This window comes from Mandrillus leucophaeus, unplaced genomic scaffold (assembly GCF_000951045.1).
Source record: "Mandrillus leucophaeus isolate KB7577 unplaced genomic scaffold, Mleu.le_1.0 Scaffold231, whole genome shotgun sequence".
Taxonomy (NCBI): Eukaryota; Metazoa; Chordata; class Mammalia; order Primates; family Cercopithecidae; genus Mandrillus; species Mandrillus leucophaeus.
In genome coordinates this window covers 3,565,649-3,587,781 of record NW_012102377.1, presented here as the reverse complement: position 1 = coordinate 3,587,781, position 22,133 = coordinate 3,565,649, and the positions used below count along the sequence as shown (strand labels likewise).

At 40.3% G+C, this 22,133-nt stretch overlaps 1 protein-coding gene across 3 annotated transcripts in view; it reads right to left on the bottom strand.

Annotated features, from left to right (window-relative positions):
- GOLGA4 (golgin A4) overlaps positions 1-20,401 on the bottom strand; it is a 123,680-nt gene extending 103,279 nt beyond the window's left edge. The window contains exons 1-2 of one of the 3 annotated variants that reach the window (XM_011981933.1): positions 19,957-20,401; positions 12,032-12,121 (exon numbers count right to left, since the gene is read on the bottom strand). In XM_011981933.1, the coding sequence (XP_011837323.1) occupies positions 12,032-12,121; positions 19,957-20,028 (162 nt within the window). In that variant the 5' untranslated portion in view covers positions 20,029-20,401. The remainder of the gene's footprint in view (positions 1-12,031; positions 12,122-19,956) is intronic. The other 2 variants (XM_011981934.1, XM_011981932.1) reach the window with 2 other exon arrangements.
- Between the last annotated feature and the right edge of the window lie 1,732 nt (positions 20,402-22,133).

Sequence of the window (22,133 nt, the reverse complement as noted above, 5' to 3'; positions counted from 1 at the left end):
CCTGAAAAAGTCTCATAAGCAACAGTTCTCTAATATTCTCACTAAGATTCTGTCTCAACTCCATCTCTCAAACTCTTCAAATGGAAAACCAACTCAGATGCAATTCTGCTAAGGATTTAATCCACCTCTTCTGTGTGGTTCCCCACTGAAGCCATCAGTTGAACCAACACTGAAGTTATATGTGTCTGAACATTCATGAAGACTATCTGAAACTCTCAGCAGATATGCATTGAAGGCTTTCAATCTATCCTCCATGTCTCATATTCTCATATAAGTATGCGTGTGTATATAAAAGTATATCAAAATTAGTGTCCATTGACAGCCACCTTAAAGCCTAAGGAGTCTTTGTTGACCTTGTTATTTCCTTCCTAAATAAATACACATACATACATGAGTGTGACGTGGAGGATATACAGTCATGCATTGCTTAACAACAGGGAGGGGATACATGCTGAGAAATGTATTGTTAGGCCATTTTGTCACGTGAACATCATGGAGGGGTGTCCAAGACAGAAAATACAGTCATGGGTTCTTAGTTTCTGTTTCTAGTTGAATCAGTAAGGACCTTTCCTCATCCCTCTTTTCCACTTATCACCAGAGACAGAAACTAAAAACCATGCCTTTAGGCTGCTAAAAGACTAAAACAAAACACAACAAGAACAGCAGCAAAATAAGCTGGGTTGGACAAGCATACTTACACAAACCTAGAGGGCATAGCATACTACATACCTAGGATACATGGTAGAGCCTATTGCTCCTACGCTACAAACTAGTCCATCATGTTACTGTACTGAATATTGCAGGCGGCTGTACTACCATGGTAAGTATCTATGTAAACACAGAAAAAGTATAGTAAAACTACAGTAAAAAAGAAAAAATGACACGACTCTATAGGGCACTCATTTGTCATGAATGAAGATTGCAGGACTAGAAATTGCTCTGGGTGAGTCACTGAGTGAGTGGTGAGTGAAGGTGAAGTCCTAGGACATTACTGTGAGTTTTTATACCACTGGCAGCACAATAGGTTTGTTTATACCGGCATCACCACAAACACATTACAATAACTACATGTCACTAGGCAATAGGACTTTCTCAGCTCCATTATAATCCTATGGGACAAAGATTATAATTATTTTTCTCTAAAATATGTACAGAAGAAACATTTGAAACTTAATAATAAGTTTAAAGACATTTTCTGTTACACTAGTGCTTTTGGTACATATTATCTTCTGTGCTTTAGTTTTCTTTCAGAAACTGTATGCTACACACCAAAATACTGACAATCATGAATTACATGTACAATAAATTATAATCAGAATGAATTTTTTGATGAGGGAGGTTACACAAATCTACACATTATAATCTTATAGTCTTATTGTCATATATGCGGTCCATCACTGAACGAAACATCATTATGAGGCATATCATATATTTTTCCTTAATCTCGGTGGTTTTGGTAGGATTACTCAGTATTCTTTTTGTTTTTGTTTTTTAAATGAAAATAAAGAGACATAGGGTTTTGCCATGTTGCCCAGGCTAATCTTGAACTCCTGGGTGCTAGCAATCCACCTACCTCAACCTCCCAAACTGCTGGGATTACAGGCATGAGCCATCACGCCTAGCCAGTGTTCTTTTTGAATTCTATAATTATCTCTGTAACTGGCATCAGTCTGAGTTTTATTGTGATTTACAAGTTTACATCAATTTCTTTTTCATTTCCAGGATTTTTTTTTTCTTTTTTCTTTTTTTTTTTTTTTTTTTTGATGGGAGTCTGTCGCCCAGGCAGTGGCGCCATCTCAGCTCACTGTAACCTCCACCTCCTGCGTTCAACAAATTCTCCTGCCTCACTCAGCCTCCTGAGCAGCTGGGATAACAGGTATGCGCCACCATGCCCAGCTAATTTTTGTAATATTAGTAGAAATGAGTTTTTGCCATGTTGGCCAGGCTGGTCTCGAACTCCTGGCCTCAAGAGATCTGCCCGCCTTGGCCTCCCAAAGTGCTGGGATTACAGGCATGAGCCACCATGCCCAGCCAATTTCCAGGATTTCTAATTAGTTATTTTTCATATCCATCTAGTCTAGTTTTGTTTTGGCCTGTTTTTCTCCCACAATTTTCTGTTCTTTTTAAGAAAATTATTACTTCCTTTTCCTTACTGAAGAAAGTTGTTTTAAAGTAATTTCCAGACTGTTGTATTACTTTAATTTCATCTGGAGTAAATATGTCTTAATCTCTGTTTTTACTGGTTGCCCTCTTAACATTTATTTTAGAATTTTCATTTACAGGCTCATCTTGAAAAAGGTATTATCTTTGTCCTTCCTCCTGTGCTCATCCCTCCTTATCCAGCCAATCTGATACCCAAGGCCTTGGTTCGGGTTTCTTACCTTATGGCAATATAGGGGTTATCACAAACTCAGTCACTAAGCTAATGTGAGGTTGGATTCGATTCTTGGTCATGAGGCCTCCCTAAGGAGAGCAGTTTCCCATAATGGACAATTGAGAGCACTAGGCAGCAGTTAGCAACAGCTTTTTTCAACTTCCTTTCACCAGTGGTAGGAACCCCACATTAGCTCTCAGCTTGTAACACAAAATCTCCTCTGTATAGAACATCTCCACTCCTTCTCAACCAGAGTTCAAAGAGAAAATTAAATCCAAATGCCTGCATACACTGAATTAATGTATCTACTATGTATATATAGCATGGTAATAGTTTCATACAATACTTGGAAGAATAAAAAATGCAGTTACTCAAATCATTTTCCACAGAGCTTAATTCTCTCACAAAACCCTAGTTGAAAATGGCTGCCTTTGTCCCAACCCCAAACCCTCTAGGACCAAGGATTCACTCCCTCTCAGCCCACGGAGATGTTTACCTTGTTTTGAACTCAAATACATGTCTCAATGTTTTTTAAGTTTTATCTACTACTTCTGTGACTAAAACAGCAAGGACGCCTCAAGGGTCAAATCACAGCACGATTTGACTGAAAGTCCTGAAGTCTTCTGGGGAGGATTTAGCATGTTAGGCAGCATGCCATCGTGACTGATTATTTCCAACAACAACCAGCAGCCTTTTTTTTTTTTTTTTTTTTTTGAGACAGGGTCTTGCTCTGTCACTAAGGGTGGAGTGCAGTGGCACAGTCATGGCTTGCTGCAACCTCGACCTCCTGGGATCAAAAAATCTTCCTACTTCAGCCTCTTAAGTAGCTGGGACCACAGGTGCACACCAGCACATGTGGCTAATTTTTTTGATTTTTTTTTTTTTTTTGGTAGAGACAGGATCTCACTATGTTGCCCACACTGGTCTCCAACTCCTGGGTTCAAGTATTCCTCCTGCTGCAGCCTCTCAAATTGCTGGGATTACAGGTGTGAGCCACCACATCCAGCCTAGAAGTCCTTTCCCATGTGAAAAAACTTCTTTGAAATTCCTTGAAAAACTTATTTATTTCAGTGATTTTTAGATTCCTTTTTACTCATAGGCAACAAAGGCTTGATTATCATCTCTCATGTATAATACTGGGGGAAGGGCCTAAAAAGTTTAGTGCCTTAGCAAAAAAGTTTAGTGTCTTAGCAAGGGTGTAAATCCCTCTTCCTCAAAGACAGATAGCCCTGTTTCTTTTTTTTTTTTTTGAGACAGAGTTTCACTCTTGTTGCCCAGGCTGGAGTGCAGTGGCATGATCTTGGCTCATTGGAACCTCTACCTCCCGGGTTCAAGCGATTCTCCCACCTCAGCCTACTGAGTAGCTGGGATTACAGGCACCCGCCACCACGCCCAGCTAATTTTTTGTATTGGCCAGGCTGGTCTCGAACTCCTGACCTCAGGTAATCCACCATCCTCGGCTTTCCAAGGTGCTGGGATTACAGGAATGAGCCGCCACGCCTGGCAGATGGTCCTGTTTCTATCTTCTCAGATACTGTTAAGTACAACTGTTAGTAGAACCCTTATGATTTTGGGTCAATTAAATTCATCCAATCTGTGACCCAGGATGGCTTCGAATGAGACCCAATACAACTTCATAAACTTTCTTAAAACATTATGAGACTTTATTTATTTATTTATTTTAGTTCATCAGCTATTATTAGTGTTAGTGTATTTGATGTGTGGCCCAAGACAATTCTTCTTTCAATGTGGCCCAGGGAAGCCAAAAGATTGGACACCCCTATAAAAAGTACCTGTGATAATATACTCTACAGAAGATACAAGAATAAAATGGTTTAGAGTAGCAGCAGGTGAAGAAATATCCAGTACAGACTGCGGGTAAATCATGTTGATCAAATTCAAGATCACAACTCAAGGCTCTATTTTGTCTATACGGATAGTTTTACTACATAGAAAGCCTTTAAACAAAATGGCAGCATAAAAGGACAAGGTAACTAACTTTCCCTAGTCTTAATCGCCAATGAAAAGACCAAGGGTATATAAGATAGGAAAAAACATGTATCAGCCCAGAAACCAGGAAAGAAGATGTAATTTAGATTCAAGGAAGTTTTGCTAAGTCCAAGACGCCTCAGGCTTAAGTTAAATAAGTTATGAAAGATCAGCTTTCCACTCCAATTACGAAAATACTCAGCATATGCAACAAGAAAGTGGAACCAAAGGTTTGTTCTTCAAAAGATCAACAAAATTGACAAACCATTAGCTACACTGACAGAGGGGAAAAAAGAAGACTCATATCATGAAAATCAGGAATGAAGGAGAAGAAATTACCACTGAATTTGCAGAAAAGGATTACAAAGCTATACTATGTGTTAAAAGCAAAGGTTTTTGCCTCATTTGAGAATGGGCTGCTTAGTTAGCAGCCTGCAATTGGCAGACTTGACTACTGTGACTGCCTGAGACTCAGGAGCTGTTACAAAAACTACATTCCTAATTTAGGATTTCAGTTTGCTTATTTTGCTTATGCACTAAGGCTACAGTTCCTTACATAGGGACTCAAGATATACAGGTAGCCTCAGGCCAAATTTAGTTTAATTTATGCCAACAAATGAGATAAATGAAATGGACAAATTCCTAGAGATACACAAATTACAAAACTAACTCAAGAAGAAGCAAAATCTGAACAGAGCTATAAAAAGTAGATACTGAATTAGTTATCAAAACACTTCCCTCGAAAAAAAGCCCAGGACACATGATTTCAATGGTAGATTCTACCAAACATTTAAAGAAGAATTAACAGCAATTCTTCACAAACTCTTGAAAAAATACAAGAGAAGTAAACACTTTCCAACTCATTTCATGGGGCCTGTATTACTGATACAAAAACCAGGTTATCACAAAAAAAGAAAACTGCAGACCAGCATTTCTTATGAATATAGACAAAAAAATCCTCAACAAAATACTAATGAATCAATCCAGTAATATATAAAAAAATTATATACCAGAAACACGTGACATTTATTGCAGGAATACACGGTTAATTTAACCTCTGAAAACCAATTAACACGACATTCAATATAATAAAGGATTTAGGAAGGAATGTTTCTCATGTACTACTTTGAAGATACTTCCCAGTAATCCCTAAAACGATGCCTTTAAGCCATATAAGCCTTGAAACATAAAATAAATCTCTAAAATGTGCTTAAGAATGCTCAAAAACTGGGGCCAGGTGTGGTGGTTCATGCCTGTAATCCCAGCACTTTAGGAGTTCAAGGTGGGTGGATCACTTGAGCGCCAGGAGTTCCACTCCAGCCTGGCCAACATGGTGAAACCTCATCTCTACTAAAAACACAAATATCAGCCAGGTGTGGTAGCACATGCCTGTAATCCCAGCTACTCAGGAGGCTGAGGCACAGGTTGCAGTGAGCCAAGATCATGCCACTGCACTCCACCCTGAGCGACAGAGCAAGATTCCATCTCATACATACACACATAAAAATTATATAGAGAGATATATATATGTATATGAAAACACACCTAATTCTGGAATTTAATTTAAAAACAATATGCAAGTTGTTCATGGATGAGTCCCCAGGATAACAATAGACACGTTTACTATGGCCCCTAATAAATGAGGAAGTGTCTCAGGAAGACAGCAAACCGGAGAGAGCAGGATAGGAGGCAAAGTGAAGCTATCAATCCTTCCTTCACAAATTCAATAGGCAAAGCGACACAGAGATAACATCCCTAGGACCTTAATCCACATAAAGTGCACCTGTTCCCCTCCCCTAAAAAGAGGAAGCGGAGCAGGCCCTCCCCTCTTCCGAGGCTGTCCCTAATAACTTAGTTAGCACCCACTATGTGCAAATTACCACACTAGAGATTTACATGCCATCATATTGATAATTCCCAAAACTTCACAAATTTCTCATTACACAAATGAGAAAACCTGAGACTGAAAAGTTAACTTTAATAAATCTTTCGGTCAGCAAATGGCAAAGCCAGGATGTAAACTTAGGCTGATCCAGGTAACACCAAAAACCATCCTTTCCTCATCAGTCTATTCCAGGTTTTATTCCAAACTAATACAGTATATAGATTTTTACTCCCTTAAAAAAAATCATTAGACTCAGTTATAAAAAGGAAGTAGATACATGCTACAACACAAAAGAATCTTAAAAACATTAAGCTAAGTAAAAGTGGTCAGACACAAAAGGTAACATATCAAATGATTCCATTTATATGAAATATCCAGAAAAGGTAAATCCATTAAGACAGAAAGCAAATTAATGGTTGCCAGGGGTTGGAGGAAGGAGGAATGGGAATGACTGCTTAATCAGCGTGGGGTTTCATTTTGGGGTGATGGAAATGTTATGGAACTAGATAGATGTGATGAATGTACAACACTGGGAATGTACTAAATGCTACCTGTTTGCTTTAAATGGTTAATTTATGTTATATGAATTTAAACTCAATTAAAAAAAAAATCAGGGTCCCTTGAGCCTAAGAGTTGGAGGCCAGCCAGAGCAACATAGTGTGAGACCCTATCTCTGAAAAAGTCCAGGTCCAATCTGGAGTGGGGCAGAGGATAGGAGGATGTTAGCTTCATTTGCTCTAGTTAATCCCTTACAGGATCCTACATTACATATTGCTCTAAAGCAACCCAGACCTAGGAAAGCAAAAAAGATTAACCTCAAACAACAACAAGGACAGGAAGCCCTACTCTGAGGATAGTGGGGCTATGCCTAGGATCACCAGTAGAGAGTGCTATGATCAAACAGACAGATCTGTCATTTGTGCAGGATAGGAGAGTACCCAGAGTAGACTTATGTAGACTTCAGAGTCAATGCAAATTCAGTCTACTCTCCTCTGCCTTCAATGTTTATAATAATACAGATTTTTTATGTCCCTTTTTTTTTTTTTTTGAGATGAAGTTTTGCTTTTATTGCCCAGGCTGGAGTGCAATGGCACGACCTCGGCTCACACTGCAACCTCTGCCTCCTGAGTTCAAGCGATTCTCCTGCCTTAGCCTCCCGAATAGCTGGGAGTATGGTATTGAATCAAAGACAAAGAGAACAGTGGAACAGAATACAGAAAGCTCAGAAAAAAAGCCACTCAAATATGGACATGAATATAAAGCGTGAATGTAAAACGATACTCATTAAGACAGTGTGGTATCAAAGACAAAGAGAACAATGGAACAGAACAGAGAACTCAGGAACAAAGCCACTCAAATATGGACATATGGACACAATTAATGAAAAAATGTACAACAGTAAAGCAGTGTGAAAAAGATGAGACAACTGGATAAACATATTGGAGGCGATGAAACTTGACCCCTACTTCACACCATATTGAAAAATCATTTCCCGGGCTCAAGGGATCCTCCTGCCTCAGCCTCCTGAGTAGCTGGGACCACAGGTGCACACCACTGTGCCTGGCTTGGATTTATTTTAAGTGTTAAGTGTTTTTTTTTCTGTTTGTTTGTTTGTTTGGCCCTGTGTGGTGATTCATGCCTGTAATCCCAGCACTTTACAAGGCCGAGGTGGATGGATCACTTGAGCTCAGGCGGCTGAAGCTGTGGAGTGCTGAGATTGTGACCCTGTGCTTCAATCTGGGCAACAGAGTGAGACCCTGTCTCAAAAGACAAAAAAATGCTTTTTTTTTTTTTTTGGAAGAAAAATGTGGAAATTTAGCTCAAAACATAAATATTTGTCCATAGCAACAGTAGACACAGTAAAGTCTACATATCTGGAATGCTTAGGTAGTAGAATGGTTTCATTAAGTTAATTTCCTTGTCAATTAAAAAAAGGTTTTGCCTTTTTCTCTATTGCTGAGAATACTAACATGTCTACTTTCCTGTGTTGGTAAATACTGTATATAAACCCAAATAAATCTGTCTTTCTTTGGAGTGCCTTAGGCTTCTTTATAAAAGGGACACAAAGGCCGGGCGCGGTGGCTCACACCTGTAATCCCAGCACTTTGGGAGGCCGAGGCAGGTGGATCACCTGAGGTCAGAAGTTCAATACCAGCCTGGCCAACATGGTGAAATTCTGTCTCTACTAAAAATACAAAAAGTTAGCTGGGCATGGTGGTGGGTGCCTGTAATCCCAGTTAATCGGGAGAATGAGGCAGGGAGAACTGCTTGAACCTGGGAGGCAGAGGCTGCAGTGAGCTGAGATCGCACCACTGCACTCCAGCCTGGGTGACAGAGTGAGACTTCATCTCAAAAAATAATAATAGTAATAATGATGATGATGACAAGAAAACAAACCTATAAGGATTTTGACTGGGATCGCACTGAGTCTATAGATTAGTTTGGAGAAAATCTTAATATTGCAAATCAAACTTTATCATCTTTTTAGTATTATAAATAGCTTACTACAGTAAGCCTTGCGGATATACATTTAAAATGCTATTGTTCTACAGGACAGATTTCTAGAAATGGGATATCTAGATAATAGGGTACAAGCTAATTTAAAAATTGTAAAAATACGGCCGGGCACAGTGGCTCGCACCCGTAATCCCAGCACTTTGGGAGGCTGAGGTGGGCAGATCACAAGGCCAAGAGATTGAGACCATCCTCAGCAACATGGTAAAACTCCGTCTCAAGTAAAAATACAAAAAATTAGCTGGGCGTGGTGGCGCCCACCTGTAGTCTCAGCTACTCAGGAGGCTGAGGCAGGAGAACCACTTGAACGTGGGAGGCAGAGGTTGCAGTGAGCCAAGACCGCACCCCTGAACTGCAGCCTGGCGATAGAGCAAGACTCCGTCTCCAAAAAAAAAAAAAAATTGTAAAAATACATACAAATTGTCCTGATGGGGATTACTTTAAAACAATTAAAAAAACAAAACAAAACACCTTTATTTAGATGTTGAGAGCAAAATAAACAAAAGGTACATAGTACAGTTTTTACACTCAAAGTTCATGTCACATACGCTATATCCTTGATGCATATACTGAAATGATCTGATAAAGTTGCATAAAAGTACAGAGTATATACACAGTCTCCTGAGATCTTATTTTCTTAAGCATTACTTACGTTATTGCATTTACGATTTCAAATACAATATTGTTGAACTCAGTTTATACATATAACCAATTCGAATGAAAGCTGCAGTAATGTTGTAATGTTTTTGCAATCAGTATTAATGGCATCATTTCTATACTCAGCATATTGATTGACATTATAGTATATTAGTTTGCATACAATAAAGTGAAACACTGAAAATAGTGCAGAATTATGCTGATTGCTACCATTGCTTTTTTTTTTTTTGAGACAGAGTCTCGCTCTGTCGCCCAGGCTAGAGAGCAGTGGCACAATCTCAGTTCACTGCAACCTCCACCTCCTAGGTTCAAGTGATTCTCCTGCCTCAGCCTCCCAAATAGCTGGGATTACAGGCACGTGCCACCACACCCGGCTGACGGCTACCACTGCTTTTTAAAAATACTTTTTAAAAATCTAGGATGCTTTAAAACAATTTAATTGAATATACTGTTACAAAATAATTATTTCTGAAAGATTTGGTTTTAGTACTCTTTTACAATCGATCAAGTCAGCTAAAGGTTATTTCTTTCTTTCTAAATTTTAACAATCCTAGCTAACAGATGGTTTCGGATAGAATGACAAAGCATTGTCATCACTTCATCTCCTTGCTTTTTAAGCTTTTTTGACAACTTTAACAGGTACTTTGGACCACAGAGTGCAATATAAACCTTACTTCAACTTATTTTATAATAAAGGATTTTTCAATTATATAAAGTTTTTTATTAAAAGGACATTAATTTTTCATCATCTCCCTCCACCCTATCTGGTTTCTCATTTTGTTAAACTTCTAAGATAGAAGGTACTGTCAGGGATGGGACATAGATGGGACCCAGGCGTTTTTTTTTTTTCTTTTTTCAAGTAAGCCTAGGTCTTACTGTGTCACCCAGGCGAGCGCAATCATGGCTCACTGCAGTTTTGACCTCCAAGGCTCAAGTAATCCTCCTGCCTTAGCCTCCTGAGTAGCTGGGACCACACAGGTGCATGCCACCATACCTGGCTAATTTTATTTTATTTTTTTTTGTAGAAACAGGGCCTCACTCTGTTGCCCAGGCTGGTCTCAAACTCCTGGACTCGAGCAATCCTCCTGCCTTGGTCTCCCAAAGTGCTGGGATTACAGGCATGAGCCACCACACTTGGCCTAAAACTAAGAACTTCTGTTCATCAAAGGACATCGTTAAGAAAATGAATGGCAAGCCAGAGTGGGAAGATATCTGCAAGATATATATTCAACAAAAAACTCCTATGTATTCTATATTTTTAAAAACTCCTACAAATCAATTTTTTAAAAAGATAATCCAACAGAAAAATGGGCAAGGGACTTCAGCACTCACAAAAGAAGACATCAAATGGCCAATAAACAGATGAAAATGCTCAATCTTGTTAGTTATCAGAGAATGCAAATTAAAACTAAAATGAAAGACCACCACCAGAACAGCTGAAATGAAAAAGACTGTTTCCCAGCATATTTACACAGAGTAGAAAAATAAAGACTCTCAAAAATATAGGGCAAAAGCAACTTTCATAAGCTCCTGGTGGGAATTTAAATTTCTACAACCACTCTGGAAAACCATCAGCATTATCTTCTTAAGTGTTACTCCAAAGTACATACCAACAGAAATGCAGGTACATGTACACCAAAAGAAATGTACAATAATGTTGATGGCAACTTAATTCATAGTAGCCAAAACCTGCGGACAACCCAAATGTTTAACTACAATATCTACATTCAGAAAGCATATTTAAGAGGTAAAACTATTTAAAAAAAAAAAAAAAAAAAAGGAAGCAAGCAAATACCAAAAATTCAGGATGGTGGTAATCCTTCAGGGGGAAAGAGGGAGCACTACAGTGCTGACAGTGTTCCTTTGCTTGACCTGGGAGGATTCACTTCATGATTAATTTGCTGATCTGTGTATTTATGTTTTACCTTCTTTTTGTACATGTGTTACACTTCACAGAAAAACAAAGTTGGAAATAATGAGTTTTAATGCCAGCTGCTGGTTACACGGAATAAGTTCAATAAGTTACTTCTCAGTTTCCACTCACCAGCTTGAAAAAATGATGCTATGTTGAACAAATTTATCAAATTATTCTGAAAACTTCAACTATTAAATCCAGAATGTATTATCCTCTCAAATTAAGGTTCTCAACAAACCAAGTTTACAAAGCATAACTGGAAGAATCACTTGAGCCCAGGAGTTCAAGACCAGCCTGAGCAACACAGTGGGACCCCATCTACAAAAAATTTAAACATTAGCCAGGCATGGCGGCATATGCCTATAGTCCCAGCTACCCAGGAGGCTGAAGTTAGAGCATCACTTGAACCCAGAAGGTCAAGGCTGCAATGAGTAGTGATGGTGCCACTTCACTCTAGCCTGGGTGACAGAACCAGATCCAGTCTCAAAAACATACATACATACATATATACATACATGCATAAATCATAACTGCTATTTGTGAAAAAAAAGACTAATTGTGTTACTAATAAAACTCTACCTAGGAATTAAATGGCTGACTTGTCAAAATAGTTTCCCATTTTGTTATCAACAGCATTACATTTTAGATTAGTTAGTTTACTGTGAGAGGTATACTAGAAAAATAATTCCAAACTTACCTCTCTATTGGGTGTACCTTCATCAAGTTGCTCTGTAAATGAAGATGTCCTGCTCCTCGTTCTTGTTGGTGTTGAAGAATTGGAGGAAGCCTAGATTTAAAAATTATTGCACAAATTAGCAAGACTATATTGACTAGTGAACTATGTACTAGGTAGTCCTTCTCTCAGTCCATGCCCAAAGAATTCAGTGAAAGAAAGGAAAAGAGCAAAAACATGAAAAGCAGAAAAGGATAACAAATATAATCAACTAGAAAACCCAGGCTACCTACCAGGTCCCTGGCCTAACTCTGCCACCAACCAGAACTATGATCTTAGCTACATGAACTTTTTGAGGACTATGTGTCTCCATATACATAAAATAAAGTCATGATACTAATGTAAGATGATAATATTAGAGAAAACTGAAGCCAGGTGAGGGGTACATAAAAACTCTCTGCACTACCTTTATAACTTTTCTATAAACCAAAATTATTCCAAAATTAGAAGTTCATCAAAAAAAGACTGCCAATTCAATCTTTAAGATCCCTTCTACCTTCTAGTTCTAACATTCAATAGTATGAAATGCAGATAAACAGCACTTGCCCACCTAATTAATGGCCTTGCTTTGCGCCTACCTTGAATACCACTGCTAAATACTGAGATGCTATTCCATTTAGCTCTGTAATTGACAGCCTGACTCCTATAATCCTCAATGCAAAACAACTCAGGAGAAAGGGCTCAAAATTTAAACTAGGGGTCTGGGGTCTACTCTAAGGTGACCTAAAAACAACCCTAGAAGTATAAAACCAAAACTTCGAGATCCCCCTATACCCACAGCAAAATAGATCTGAACTCAGCTCTATTTTGAGAAATGAATGAGTCATGATACCTTACCTCTTTTTGTAGTCTGCACTTTACAAAAGGTAGTTAATAAATATTTGTCAAATAAATGAATGAATGAATAAACAAACGGAACTCTGGTCTGTCGTATCTGTGCACAAATTGCTGTGGCTAGGGTGGAACTGAGAGGTTGTGAGGAATAGTATACAAACATACACATACTCTATATACACATATATACACACATATACACATACTCTATATACACATATATACATCTAGACAGACATATGTATTTAGCTTATGATAAAAATAACATTTTGCATCAGGATAGACATTGAATAAATGTTGGGACAACTGGCCATCTATATGGGGCAAGACACACATATCAGATTCTTACTTCATATTTAAGCTATATTAAAGATTTAAGTTTTTTTAAATTGAAATACAAAAAATACAAGAGTCTATTTCTACAATCTCTGAATGGGAAAGAGATTTTTACGTGAAAAACAAATCAAAGCAGCAGTTTAATTGGGAGGTGAGGAAAAGCATCTACAAATATGACAAAAGTTTAATAACCTTTTTTCTATAAATAGCTCTTATAAGTCCATAAGTTAGAACTCAGAAAACTTACTAACCCAATCTTCTTTTTATCTGAGACAGGGAAACCTGAGCTCCAGCAGTGAAACACATGAGACTTCGAGTCATAAGTGAGTGATGTGAAAAAACAGACATGTGAATAAAGTTCATCATCTGATGACAATGGAGACAGAAGTTCATGCATCCACGCAGATATAAGCTGTGAAGTGAAAGACGCGATGCCAGTGCCAAGATGAAGCAGCTGCAACACAGAGCAGTCTCCCCAGTACAACTGAACATAGCAATCAGCTCAGACTTTTAGGACCTCAAGGAAATTCTGTAGGCAAAAGAGTCTTCAATAAATTCTTTTTCTGCTTAGATTGACTACGTTTTTGTTGCTTACAAGTAAGAACTCCAACACCTTCTAAAAGATGAACCAGAAAAATCAATACAACAGATGAAATTAGCTATGTGCAGAAGTCACTATCAGGGATGAGATATCCTCTCCCACCAAAGACAAAGCAGGAAGAATAAGGATTTAAAAATATAAACAAGAGTGGTGGCGCATGCCTGTAATCCCAGGTACTCAGGAGGCTGAGGCAGGAGAATTGCTCGAACCCAGGAGGCAGAGGTTGCAGTGAGCTGAGATTGCGCTACTACGCTCCAGCCTGGGTGACACAGCAAGACTCCATCTCAAAAAAAAAAAGTATATAAACAAGAAAATTAATGAATGTGAAATAAAGTTGAAGCCTTAGCAATGGTTTAAATGTCTAGAAAATATGTGACTAAAAGTCAACACTGCATTTAGAAAACAGCGAGGGAAAGCACAGTCACTGTGTAGTGTTAGTCTCAGTCTTGGAGATAATTTGAGCCTACCTTGAACACCACATTCAAATTACAAATGTTCAAAGAACATCAGAAATAGCTTTCATTAAAGCTGAGATAAATTCAGTAAACCCTTCCCACACCTAGAGCCATAATTTGCAAACCTTGCCAGCGCCAGCTTCAAAGGCTGTAGGTGCCTCAAAGGCTGCCACTATGGGGGCAGTCTTTTGTATCTATGTATTTATAAATGATTATATGTAAGAACTCCTTTAATAAAATGGTCACTGGGTGATAAAGAGTTAGAAAAGTAATTAGAAAAGTACTACTAGACTACAGGAAATATCTCTTGACTAATCAACTCTCTCTGTTGTGATTCCATCAAGTCTAAGATTCACCGTTTTTATTAATTCAGCTTTCCAAATATCCAGATGCCAGGAAAGGGCTACCTTAGACAGTGACCTTCCAACTGCTTAAAAAGTATACCTCACTGCAAATCTTAAAAACTGGCATTATGTCTTACACCTTGGCCTCATATGTTCTAATCAGTAACTGAGAGCCTCATCAGCTCTGGAGAAACTGACAAAAAATCAAATAACGGGGTTTACAAAGTTTAACAGGTTCTAAAACATACTCTCCCCAGAAAAGTAGTATTATCTGGCAAAACGTGGCCTGATGGCTTGTTGAGCTTCCTCCAGAGTTGTAAGAGTAAGGATTACACGGGAAAATGGATGTGAGTATAAAGTATAAAACAGTGCATAAAGAACTAACTACTTGAGCATTTGTCCCAGGTGCCGGGTTCCTCAATGGGCTATCCTCACTTCAAGATATAAAGGGATTCAGGTTCCTTCAAACCAAACTTGAGCTGATTAATTGCAATAGCCATAAGAAATCTGAGTCAGCTTTCTAAGCTGCTAACCAAAAAGCCTGACAGCTACATCCAGATCCACAATTAATATTTTATTGCTCACTACCTAATTATTAACTGACCACAGTTATACTCAATTTCAGTATAAGAAAAACCATTTTGGCCATGTACAGTGGCTTATGCCTATAATTCCAACACTCTGAGAGGCCAAGGCAAAAGGATCACTTGAGGCCAGGAGTTCAAGACAGCCTGAGTAACATAGTAAGGCCCTGACTACAAAAACTTAAAAAAAGAAAAACCATTTTAGTCATTGTAACAGGCAAAATCGTAAGATGATCCCAAATGACCCCTGCCCTGTGAATATAATGAGATATCACTCCCATAATTGTTACACTACAGGGCAAAGGGATTTTAAAGGCATATTTAAGGTTACTAGGTTACTAATCAGTTGACTATGAGTTCATCAAAAGATTACCTGGATAGGTCTAAACTAATTACATAAGCCCTTCAAATATGGGTCTAGAGGGCAGAGAGATGTACTTCTGCTGTTCTGAAGAAAGCAAAATGCCTACACGGATACGTGGCAAGGAGCTGCTGGTAGCCTCTAGGAGCTGAAAGTGGTCAGCAAGAAATGAAGGCCCCAGTCCTATAACCAGAAAGGACTGAATTCTACCACAACCATGTGAGCATACAAAAGGGTCCTGAGCTCCAGATGAGAACGCAGCTTGGACAACATATTGATTTTAGCCTTGCAAGACCCTGAGCAGAGAACCCAGTTATGCCATGCCAGATTTCTGACCTACAGAACTATAAAATAATAACTGGGTTATTAGGCACTAAGGTTGTGGTAACTTGTTATGCAACATTAGAAAACTAATCCAGTCATCCTTAGGAGGAAGTCTTGAATCCCTTGTCCCTATACCATGACTTTTCATTATCCATCAAGGCTCTACTCAAATGTCACCCTGATCTTCTCCAGAAATGCCTTATTTTGCACAACCACAACACCCTGTACATACCACCATTACACTGAAAGTAATTGTCTCACAACTCCATTGTGTTGGGACTACATAGACCCTTCAAAGCAAATGCAACATCCAGCAGAGGGCCTAGGCATTCACCGTTCATAACTAATACCTGGTTCATTTCACTCTCCCTGCAACACCTATGGATTAGTCACGGCAGAGACATAGCCACTGAATCCTCATCACAGCACGGTTGTAACTCACTGCCAAACCAATTTGACATCCCAGTTCTAAAAGAGCAGTCAAAGTAACTTGAGGTTAATTCTTCAAATAAACCTTTATATTTTAGGTACCAAACTTATTAAAGCCTTTCATCATGTTCTTAATAAACTCCTTCTGATCTAAATGTTTTCTCTGGGACTCATGCTTTCCCCAGTTTCATGACTGAAACTATTTAGTAAACCTGGATTTACATTAAGGCTATGTCCTTTCAGAAAGGACTCTTTTCCCTGTTATCTGTGGAACTGTTTGCTGGTTTTGTTTTTGTTTTTTAAATTTGTATCACATAAACTATTATTTTGCGGTCTCACTCTAAAAGAGTGAGGTCAGCAGCCATCTCTGAGCTGAGGGAAAAAAATAAGGGATGATTCTGCAGGCGTAAGGAGGGGCCCATATGTTGATTTTTTTAACTTAATTTTTTTATCGTGATAAAATATACATAACATAAAATTTACCAGTTTAAACATTTGTAGGTATACAGTTCAGTGGCATGAAGTACATTCACACTGTCGTGGAATCACCACCGTCCATCTCCAGTACATTTTCATCTTTCCATACTAAAACTCTGTACCTACTAAACAGTAACTCCCCATTCTCTCCTCTCTCCAGCCTTTGGCAACAACCATTCTATTTTCTGTCCCTCTGAATCTGACTATTCTAGGTACCTCAATTAAGTGGAGTCATGTATTCATCCTTTTGTATCTGTACTTCTATAATTTTTAAGTTTTAGCAGTATTTGAAAAGGCTAAAAATGTTTTAAAATATTGTATTCATATATCCCAAGAAATTACAATGTCTGTATTACTTCTTAATGTTTCTTTCATTGACTTAGTTCTGCAAGGAGTTTAAAAATCCAAAGTAGATATTTGTTGTTAAAACATAATTTTTTTTTTTTTTTTTTTTTTTTTTTGAGACCGAGTCTCACTCTGTCTCCCAGGCTGGAGTACAGTGGCACGATCTCAGTTCATTGCAACCTCTGCCTCCCAGGTTCAAGCAATTCTGCTGCCTCAGCCTCCAGAGTAGCCAGGATTACAGGTGTGCGCCACCACACCCCGCTAATTTTTGTACTTTTAGCAGACCTCAGGTGATCTACCCGCCTTGGCTTCCCAAAGTGCTGGGATTACAGGCGTGAGCCACGGTGCCTGGCCAGAAATGGGATTTTGCCATCTTGGTCAGGCTGGTCTTGAACTACTGAGCTCAAGTGATTCGAAGTGCTGGGATTACAGGTGTGAGGCCACCATACCAGGCCACATTTTTTGTTTCTAAGATCATAACAATTCACAAGCAGGGAGAAAGATATAAGGCAGGCAGAAAGGAAGGTTACAAAATAATTATCAAAAGTAGACCACGAATGGCCTGGCGCAGTGGCTCACACCTGTAATCCCAGCATTTTGGGAGGCCAGGGCTGGCCAATCACCAGAGGTCAGGAGTTCAAGACCAGCCTGGCCAACACAGTGAATATACATATAATCCAAAAGGATTATTTTAAACCTTTTGTACACAAAGTGATTTTATTTGATCCAGATGCCCTGTCTCACCAGAAGCATTAAGCTATAGAAACAGAGCTCTTACATCTTAGCTTGTGACTAGCTTATTACTAAAAACAACCTCTTTGTTAATGAACAAAAACAACTCATTTTCATGAAAAGCTAAACGCTACAAATAAGAAAAAGCACACTCAGTAATTCACCAGCACCTTAAAGTATATTACTCTTAAACTAGTTTTACCATGTGTATATATAAATACACTTACATACAGATTCTTTTTCCCAAAACTGGGATCACATTTTACCTGCTGCTTCTGTCTTTTAACACAAATATCTTTCTGTGTTAATACTTTTCTGAAGTCTCTAACACTAGCTGCATAACATCAGGCAAGTTACTTCACCTCTTTGAGCCTCACTCCTTCATCTATAAAAGAGGAATTATAGTATTATCTACCTCACAGGCTTATGTGAGATTAAATAAAATAATCTGCGTAAATACTAAGCAAAATGTCTGGTACATACTAAGGACACAATAAATGCTGACTTTTTATGGCTGCATAATAACCTATCAAGCATAACTAATTACCTGATAAAATTTATTTAACCAATTCTCTATTGGTGGACATTTCTGGCTAGTTTTTAACCTATTAAAACAACATTGACATGAAAATCCATAGAGCTAAATCTTTAATACATCCTAAATTTTCTTAGAATAAATTTCTAGAAATGGAATCCTGGCTCAATTACATTTTATACACTCCCAAATGGAAGTGCCTTACATTCACTAACATGCCCATTTCCTCACATTCCTCATCTCCACCTCATTTTTAAAGTTTATCTTTGTTTCTTAATTAACAGTGTTTTGTAAAATTTTAAAAGACTGCAGTAAATGGTACGAAAAGGACAATCTTTACTACTTAAATTTTAACCACCATTCACACTTGAGAAACGAAGCAACCCTTCAGTGCTGTGTTCTGATGTTTTTCTCAAGCACTGTTTTACTACACATGAGCTTTAAATTTAAAAATAACAACTTCAATTTATAGTTTCCGAATAAACCTAATGCAATCGTTTTATATTAAGAATTTGGAAATGCCTCCAAGTTAGTCAAAACTCAGCTTTTCTTGCAACCGCAAGCAAAGACCAAAAACCCTAAAATTAAGGGACAGATCTGCTCAATCTGTTGCAATTCAAAAAGGCTGGGAAGAAATTAAGCAGAAACCATCATCTTCGCTGTTAAGACCCTGTGCTGCCAGCATCGAAACATCTCCAGTTAACGCTTAGGAAACTGTATCTTTAATACTACTAACACGCCTCCTTTCCCCTGGAAACGCATTTCCTAAAGGAACAGCATTCCTGAAAAACAAACATAACCCTGTCCGCAGAGCAACAAGACTCAAAAAGCAGAGCAGAGTTCTGGACAGGGAGAGTGTCTCCCCCTCCGCCCGCCAGTCCCGGATCAACCAAGTTATGCGAAGTGACTAACTCGTGACAGCCTCGGGCGCTGGACGCCGGCCACGCCGCCACCTCTTTCATGTCCCACCGCTCCTACCAGCAGCCTGACCCAGGATGGCTCTATTCCCCAGCCTTCAATCCCTAGACCTGGGTTTGGATTTAAGAGACTTCCGTCAAGGGTCAGTTGTGCGGGATCCTGGCCATTTCACACAAAATCTCACGTTGGGCATGAGAGAGGGGGACGCCTCGAGCAGAGGTTAGATATCACAAGGGACCCGGGTTTTCCAACCCCGCCCTCATTCCCAGCGTGGGGTCTCAGATGGGCGGGGGAACCTCAAATACGGATCAGAAATCATGCAAGTTCGGAGTCTGGCCTTAGGGGAAAACTCTTAACGGAGATGGGACGTCACGAGGGATCCAGCCACCCCCATCCACTCATTACTGGATGGAGTTTTGCGATGGGAAAATCCAGGTCAGGAGTTACGGACGACCTGCACCGCCCGGAGCTCCTTCTGGATCCAGAGTTTGGGAAGAGTCCCGGGTTAGGGGTCAAAGGTCACGGAAGAACTCCCCACTCCCCCCGCCTTTTTCGTCCGCGGGCTGGTTCAAGGGGTATCCGGAGCCAAGGGAGGAAAGCTGCGGCCATCGTACCTGACCAGGAGCCAGCGCCTGCTGGAGCTGCTGCTGCTCCTCGCTGATCTTTTGCTTCAGTTTCTTGAACATGGCGCAGCGTACGTAAGGTCCTGAGTGTCAATGAGACCTGAGAGGCGAGAGCCCGGGGAGTCCCGGCCGCGGCGGCTACGGCGACTTCTCTACACCAGGGACCGCGGGGACCCGGCCTCGCCGCCTCCTCCTTGAGCCTGCGGGCAAGTCCGGACACTGGTCCTGAGGATGTCGGCGTCGCCGCCGCCGCGTCTCTTTCTTCCGGGTGCCACTGGCTGGCCTCGGGCCCCCATCCAGCCCCGGGAGCCGCGGCGGCGACGACAACGGCAGCAGGTGAACTGTGCACCAAGGGCGCCTGCGCCGCCTACGTGGAGCTCTCCGAGGCTAACTACGGAGCACCGGAGGGGACAAGCACAATGTCGGGGCCTGCACATGCGCGCTCGGCCTGTTGCTCCCGAACTCGCTGCACTGGAGGACACAAGGTTCGGGGCTGCCTGATTTCGTTGCGTGTGGCCCTCGCGGCTCAGAAATGGAGCGAGGGCTAGTCTGAACACTACACTGACTCTCACCTGGGCTTTGGCCCTGCGAAATCAGACGGGGAGAGTACTGCTTCTATTGATGGCAGCAGGGCCGACGGGCCCACTGCAAAGAACACAGGGATGAGCGTCCAGGATGGGAGAAGGGGAGATCCAGAGAACCTGACGCGGGCCCTAATTGATAGTGTACTTTTCTTTAGTAGCTGTAGCTAGGATTCTATGTCTTCGGTTCCAGAGGGGCCCGCTTCCCTTCCCGGAACTCTTCCAGCGTCTGGAAGTCCCTGATACCGGCCGCCAGGGGTCCAAATGTTTTATGCCAATACCGTAAAACCTCAACTGTTTGGACACCTACTTTATTCTTTTCTTCACCGAAATCGTGTATTTCACAAATTCATTCAGAAACCTTTATCAGGCCTTGGAGATTTCACAGCCTAGTGGAAGACACAGATTCCTAATGAGTCCAAATTTACTCCTAACACCTGCAGTCATCCTACAAGATTTTAATGTTTATGTGCCTCATTTATCCAAAACCCGAAGTTTGGCTGCCTGCGAATCCTCAGGTCCAATTTCAGCAACCCACTTTTGCATGCTGTACCTTTGGTATCATCTGAAACTGCTTACATTGTCTGAGGCATCAGAATCTAACAGTATATGCTGATCTCCACGTTTTAGCAAATTTTGTTTTCCAGCAATAATAGGGGGAACCTGCTCTCGAGAGTCCATATTCTGATCCCTAAATGTATTAGAGCCAAAGTGGGGCCTGGAACACTGCCTTAACACCTGGGCTAAGTCCTCTTATATCTCATAGTGAACACCTTATGTAAGGGGTCCCCAGCCCCTGGGCCACAAACGAGTACCAGCCCATGGCCTGTTAGGAACCGGGCTACACAGCAAGAAGTGAATCTCTGGCAGCCAGGGAAGTTTAATCTGTGTTTACAGCTGCTCCCCATGGCTCATATCGTCCGAGCTCCACCTCCTGTCAGATCAGCTGTGGCGTGAGATTCTCATAGGAGCTGGAACTATTGTGAACTAGGCATGAGAGGGATCTAGGTTGTGTGCTCCTTATGAGAATCTAATGCCTGATGATCTGTCACTGTCTCCCATCACCCCCAGATGGGACCATCTAGTTGCAGGAAAACAAGCTCAGGGCTCCCACCAATTCTGCATTATGGTGAGTTGTATAATCATTTCATTATATATTACAATGCAATAATAATAGAAATAAAGTGCACAATAAATATAATGCATTTGAATTGTCCCAAACCATCCTTCCCCATCCCCCAGCCCCACCCCCAGGAAAAAATTGTTTTCCATGAAACAGGTCCCTGGTACCCAAAAGATTGGGGACCACTGCCTTATATAATTACGGAATTTTTTTTCTGGGCTGTTTTGTTTTGTTTTACAAGAGTACTTAACTCTCAGCCGGGCGCAGTGGCTCATGTCTGTAATCCCAGCACTTTAGGAGGCCGAGGCGGACAGATCATTTGAGGTCAGGAGTTCAAACCAGCCTGGCCAACATAGTGAAACCCGGTCTCCACTAAAAATACAAAAATTAGCCAGGTGTAGTGGTGCATGCCTGTAATCCAAGCTACTCGGGAGGCTGAGGCAGGAGAATTACTTGAACCCAGG